The sequence below is a fragment of the Setaria italica genome, chromosome III (assembly GCF_000263155.2).
Source record: "Setaria italica strain Yugu1 chromosome III, Setaria_italica_v2.0, whole genome shotgun sequence".
Classification (NCBI taxonomy): domain Eukaryota; kingdom Viridiplantae; phylum Streptophyta; class Magnoliopsida; order Poales; family Poaceae; genus Setaria; species Setaria italica.
Window position 1 is genome coordinate 6,205,967 of NC_028452.1, and position 6,495 is coordinate 6,212,461.

The 6,495-nt window shown below is 48.0% G+C and overlaps 1 protein-coding gene across 1 annotated transcript; it reads left to right on the top strand.

The window, feature by feature from the left end:
• Window positions 1–3,436: 3,436 nt before the first annotated feature.
• On the top strand, window positions 3,437–5,784 carry LOC101765918 (protein ENHANCED DOWNY MILDEW 2-like). Its single transcript, XM_004960702.2, has 7 exons — window positions 3,437–3,643; window positions 4,104–4,150; window positions 4,290–4,416; window positions 4,509–4,622; window positions 4,815–5,062; window positions 5,170–5,262; window positions 5,341–5,784. The coding sequence occupies exons 1-7, from the start codon at window positions 3,533–3,535 to the stop codon at window positions 5,618–5,620; spliced, it is 1,020 nt and encodes a 339-aa protein (XP_004960759.1). The 5' UTR covers window positions 3,437–3,532; the 3' UTR covers window positions 5,621–5,784.
• Window positions 5,785–6,495: the final 711 nt, after the last annotated feature.

Here is a 6,495-nt window from a genome sequence, read left to right on the forward strand (position 1 = left end):
AGAACGTGGTGTACCAGTTCATAGCAAAGGAGCAGCAACTAGGAGCCCAAGAAGAAGTGCAAGATAACCAGGCCCAAAGCCTAGTTGGCATTGACCCTATCGCTCAGGAAGGCAAGCTCCGGAGCATAACTTCTAATTTTCGTATGCAATATTATTTATCTAAGTATGATGCATTAAGTTCCTAGGTGTTGATTGGAATCATACATACATGATCCCTAAATTCCCTTGGTTGCTACTATTATGTATAGGTTGTTAGCGCTGCCATGCTTAATTAGAATTTGGTAGAAGTTGAGTGATTTGCATGTGTAGGGCATGTATAATGTAGTGTCGTAATCTGATTTGTGGATGTGGATTTGCATGTTAGGTTTTGACCTTGCTGTGGGTCGGCATTGCCATTGCATGGGAGCAAGAAAGAAAATTTATTCGAAATTGAAATAGCAAAGTTATAATAAAATCTAGTTGGCAAATTGTAAGTTATGATAACGTGCAAGTGGCAAATTGTTAGGTTCTGCGGAAGATAACATTCAAGAACTTGCCATCCATAATGGTTATAAAAGAAGCCTCCGTACATTATCAACGTGGATATACTTGGACTTTTTAGATTGGGATGGATGGACGTCTCATGTTTATTCCATTGAAATATATCCATAGCCTATCTTCTGCTTCACCCAATCCATTAGATCAAGATTGGATAGCTCATGTTTACTCAATCAAAACACAACCCTAGTATGCTTGCTACCGATTCATCCGATTCGTTGGATCAAGATTGTACGACTCATGTTTACTCCATCCACACATATATAACCCTACCTTGCCTCCTGCCACTGCACTCCCTTTCCCTAACTGCACCGCCGCCGAAGAACCAACACTCGCTGCTCACCTGTGGCACTGGGTAGGTATCTTTGACGAGTTTTCGCCCCTTTCGCCTTACCCTTTCCTATCCATTTTTGCAGCATCCTCACCCCGATTCCGTTCTTCTTCTCATCTTTGGTAGGTCCTATCGCCGGATCTGGCCTCCGCTGCACAAATTCTGGTACCAGGTAGTCATCTTTGGTGAGTTCTCACCCCTTCCGCCATTACCCTTTCCAACCATTTTCATAGCATCCTCACCTCGATCCCATTCTTCTTCTTGTCTTTGGTAGGTCCTGTCACCGGATCTGCCCTCCGTCGTGCAAATTCTAGTACCAGGTAGCCATCTTTGGTGAGTTTTCGTCCCTTCTGCCACCACCCTTTCCCATCCGTTTTCGCAACATTCTCACCCTAATCCCGCTTGTCTTCTCATCTTTGGTAGGTCCTGTCACCAGATCTGTACTCCGCCACGCAAACTCTGCTACCAAGTAACCATCTTTGGTGAGTTTGAATCCCTTTCGCCATTACCCTTTGCCATCCATTTTTGGAGCACCATATCTCGCCCTGATCCCACTCTTCCTCTCGTCTTTGGTAGGTAGATCCTATCACCGAATATGCCCTCCGCCACACAAACTCGACTTCATCGTGATACCCCCTTGCACGACTATGTCCACCACCACCGCCAATCTGACCGGATGCGGTAAGCTTTCCTCTTTGCCTGTTGGAATCCATAGAGCCCTGAAGCCTAGAAACCTGCCGATGATGGCATTGGGGGGAGGGGTGGTTGAAGAAGTTGAGAGCAGGTCTTGTCTAGAACATTTAGGTATGTCATAGATTTTCCATAAAAAATATTAAATTCCTCGATAGAAACATTTTGTTATCACTGGTAGAAAACTCGGGTTTAGTCCCGATTGGTAGGGGCCAAATCTCTCTAAAAACCATCTGGGATATAGTTTTCGAGATGAAAATAGGTCCTTTAGTCTCGGGTCATCCACCCAGGACTAAAGGCCCCCCTTTTGTCCTGGTTGGTATGTTTTCGAAAAAAATAAAAAAAACCCCGCTCCGCCCGCGCTCGCCAGCTGCCCCGCACCGCTCCTCCCCGCGCCTCCTCTTCCCCGGCCTCTTCCCCATGCCTCCTCTTCCCCGGCCTCCTTCACCTCACGCCTCTCCGTTGGTCCGCGCCTCCTCCTTCGCCGGTCGCTCCTGCGCCGCTCCCCCGCGCCCGCCGCTCCGCTCCTCTTCCTCCGCCTCGGCCGCTTCGCCCCGCGTCTCCTCCTTCGCCGATCGCTTCCCCGCGCCGCCCGCTCCGCCCCCCGCGCCCCCTTCGCTCCTCTTCCTCCGCCTCGGCCTCGGCTACTCCGTGCCTCCTCCTACTCTGCCCGCTTCCACGCCGCTCCCCCATGCCGCCCGCTCCGCCCCCGCACTGCCTGCTCCGCCCGCGCCCGCTGGCGCCGCTCCGCCCGAACCGCTGATGCCTCTATGCTCCGTGCCGCCGGCCGCTGTCACCCCGCTGCTGCTCCTCATTGCCAGTGAGGGGCTAGCAGAGGGGGAAGGGGAGGGGCAGCATAGGGAAGGGGAGGGGCGGCGGCGCCCGCTCGCCTGGAAGCGCCTGGGAGAGGACAGAAAGAGAGGAAGGGGATAAGGAGATGAGGAGGAGAGAAAAAGAAGAGGATAAGGAGAGAAGTGCTTGAAAGAATGGGAGAGAGGAGGCGGAGAGAAAGATAAGTAAGAGGGAGGGGGCCGTGGCGGGTGGGGTGGGTTTTTTTTGTCCCAGTTGGGAATTCCAACCGGGACAAAAGGGAGACCTTCCCAACCGGGACAAAAGGCCCCTCCAGGCCACTGGCATTTACAACCGGGACTAAAGGGGCTCTTTAGTTCCGGTTGATGAGCCCTCCGCCAGGTGAGCCTTCCGCCAGTGGCTGAGTTTTAGTCCCAGTTGGTGAACCTTGGGCTAAATTTAAATTGGGAAAAAAAAGGTGGATAGAAGGTGTGTTAGTGAATTTTGGGATCCCGTTCATACATTGTCTTACGGCGCACCTGAGTTTGATATCCTATCCGCACGCACCTGAACGAAAGCTATTCGAATACTAACACCACCGGCTCCGAATCAGTAGCCGGCTCGTGTCCGTTTCGGTCCCATACCAACGTTTCTCCGATCCCGCCGCCGCCGCCTCGACCTGTCGAGGCGAGGCCGTTCATATATACCATCGCGCCGCCTCCAAACCGCACCAGCCGCACGCCTTGGATTGCCGTCTTCGCCGCCGCACGCCGCTCCAAATCGGCGTTCAGATCGGGCCTACCTGGATTTTGTTGGCTCCTTTCGTTCGCCGGTAAGGAACGTCGGAACCCTTTCATCAATCAGTCGCGGATGATTCGTAGTGCATTCTTTGCCAAACCTGTTGTTGATCCCTCGTTCTGTCTCAGCTCAATTAGCCTTTTTTTTTCTGTCGCCGGTGCGCGGTGACCTAACAGTAGCAGTAGCATCAACGTAATGCGGCGAGCCGCCATTGGTTTCGGTGCTGTGTGCATGCCTCTGTTCGAACTGATGAGCTGAACATTCTTGCCTTTGTTTGCAGGTAATCCCGATCAAGCTAGGGCAGAGCAGCTGCATAGTTCCCACCAGGAAGTCAGAGGCTCTGCTCTTGGCAACCAAACCCCGAGTGCTCCATTCTTGGAGGAGGCCATGGCTCGGAGAAAGGTAAGTTCGGGGGAGCTCCGGAGGATGAAGAAGAATCGTGAAATCAGGGAAAAGAAAAACAAGCTCAAGGAAGGAATGGATGACGACTCAGCCGAGGTAACGGACCGCAATGTTGTTTGAGATAGATTAAAGCTTTAACAAATTCTTTTGGTATGCGTTGTGCTATATATGCGCCAGAATTTCGGTCCAAACCTGCAGATAAAACTTTCTTGTTAAAACTCCTCTTTGTGTCACCTCATTGTCCCTAAAGACTTGCATTGCACCCAGTTTTTGATTTATTGCAGAATAGGTGGCCCAAAGAGGAGTTTCGGAGTACGATTTACTCAATGTTTTCTTTATCTCGACTAAAACTTAGTCTGTTTACTGACTGTGTATACATATCTTGAAGCACGCCTAGGCTAGACCACCAGTATGTGCCTTTCAAAATCGGTTTTCAGTTTTTTCTTTTATATTGTCTTCTTTAACACAATACTTTACCATTCTCCTGTGCATTTTCTGCTCTGTGTGGCTATCCAATATGAAAAATCTAATTAATATTAATGTGCTCTTCTTGTAGGAATATGATGTTTGTGCGATTTGTGATGATGGTGGTTCTGTAACTTGGTAAGTGTATTCATTTAAGGTTTCACTAATCCGTTTCCTCTCCTTTACTAGGATCAAAAGAATATTCTGCTGCTATGTGTGAATGAAATCGCAGTTCCATGCTTAGTACTAATCTGTTTTCTCCTTTATAACTTTTTAGCTGCGATGGTGTATGTCAAAGGGCTTTCCACCTAGGGGCTTCCCACCCAGTCGACAGTGACGATGACGACAGTGAGGAACATGATGATTGCAGAGAAAAACTTGGGCTAACTTTAGAACAGGCAAAGGTACCTCCTGTTTGAGTTGCCAGGTTCTTTAAGTTAACTCTACTTTGTATGTCATCAATTGACACACTTCATGTTTCTCATTGATAATTCAGATGATTATCAGTACGGAAGAAGGTTTTATATGCAAGAACTGCCAGTTCAAGCAGCATCAGTGTTTTGCTTGTGGATTGCTGGGGTCTTCTGATGACGCATCATCGCACCCTGAGGTAAGAGAGCACAATGTATAAGTTTGGTCATTTTATTTTGAATCAGGCTCCATGTAAGTTTGATCATGTTTTGTTGAAACCTTTGAACTTGATATACATCTGAAGAGATGAAACAGAAGGTTAAATAAGAAGGAAAAAAAAACCTTTCCTTGATCTAATCCTTTGCTAATTTCCTGCATTGCTTGTCATCAGGTGTTCCAATGTGAGCGTGACAATTGTGCGCACTTTTACCACCCTAAATGTATTGCTCAACTGCTATACCCGGATAGCGAAGAGGCTGCACTTTTTGAGGTCGAAGTTGCTGCTGCCAGGGAGAAATTCACTTGTCCTATGCATGAATGTATCGTTTGCAAGGGTGTAGAGAACAAGAATGACAGGAACATGCAGTTTGCAGTGTGCAGACGCTGCCCAACTGCATACCACCGGCAGTGCTTGCCAAGGTTTGTTTTCCTTGATAATGGAGATGCCCCTGTACTCTGTTCCTTTATATTCTACCGCGAAACTGGGACCTTTTTTCTCCTGACATCTTTGTACTTGCTTTTTGCAGTGATATCATTTTCAAATCGCGGAGAGGCCCCAATGGCTCGCTCCAAAGGGCGTGGGACGACATTCTACCTGACCGAATTTTAATATTCTGCATGTACGTTAATTCTCGTTCCTTTGTTGCTCAGATGTCCACCCCTGTTTTTCCTCTGAATTCCGTGAAAATCTTTTGCAGGAAGCATAAGATTGTAAGGAACCTACGAACACCCGAGAGGAACCATATCATCTTTCCTGAAGCCAATGGAGTTCCCGTGCCGGAAACGCTTGAAGGTGCACCCATGGAACAAGATGTGCCTGAGGAAATTGAGCCGCCCCCCTCCTCGGAGCAAACTCAGCCGCCTCCACCAGCTGCAAGCAACCAGAATCAGTGCTCCTGTTCCAGTCCCCTCACATTCGCTCCAAGCTTTTTGTACAGGCAACCATATCCAGGCTCTTGCGGTTGGATCGATGATTGACCATTCTCCAGACAGCCTCGATCTCTGTATGTTGTAGACGACATAAACCAGAAGTTTACTGGTCGTCCTCTGCAAATTAAAGTGGATGTAGATCGACAGCTTGCGTCTGTTAGATGCGAGAAAACCTGAATTCTTTTGTTGTCGTATGAAACATTTGGCTTTATTTTGTTATAGCATGTTGCACAATGCACACAACCGGTGGTTAGCAGGGAGGCAGTTCAAGCCCAGTGCAACATAGCATGCATCATTATCTTCTGTTTCACTCCCGTCTCCCGTTCGCTCTGAAATCAACGGCTTTACAAATCTATTGTTTTGGTTAACAGTATGCCTTCGCCCGACCGATGTGATGGGCCTTTGTGTTATAGCTCAGTATTATAGGAGTGATTGGAGATCGTATCATGCTGAAAATGTCTAAGTTTTTTTACTAATAATTACGAAAAGGTACTATTATATGTAGGATAAGAAAGTAAGGTGTGCGCCATTATTTGGCTCCCTTGTCGTCATGGTTGAGACTCGGAGTGTTGAGTGTCTATGGATATTGTTGATCAAAATTAATGGGGAGCCAAATGCCAAAATAATTTTAAGCATAATTGACAGGACAAACATGTGCACTAAAACCAAACGACATGGTCTGTATCCACATAATGATTTTTCGATAGGCCAGACTCAGATGACTAGTGTAGAGATAGTACAAGCCAACTAACGGGAAAGAACGCATCACTGCTAAGACAGATCAAGAGCCTGGAGATGGATTTGACGGCTCGATCGTTCACTGAGACATCACATTCTGGTATCATGGCCCGGCCAGGTTATCATGCTTCTCTCCGTCAGTTGAGATGGGAGACCCAACAAATGCCTGCCTCGCACTCTCCCAG

Excerpts from the sequence above, each read along its gene's own strand:
- LOC101765918 (XM_004960702.2), top strand. The coding sequence starts at position 3,533 with ATGGCTCGGAGAAAGGTAAGTTCGGGGGAGCTCCGGAGGATGAAGAAG. Across the intron at positions 4,151-4,289 it reads GATGGTGGTTCTGTAACTTG|CTGCGATGGTGTATGTCAAA; the intron begins GTAAGTGTATTC and ends ATAACTTTTTAG. Across the intron at positions 5,063-5,169 it reads CACCGGCAGTGCTTGCCAAG|TGATATCATTTTCAAATCGC; the intron begins GTTTGTTTTCCT and ends TGCTTTTTGCAG.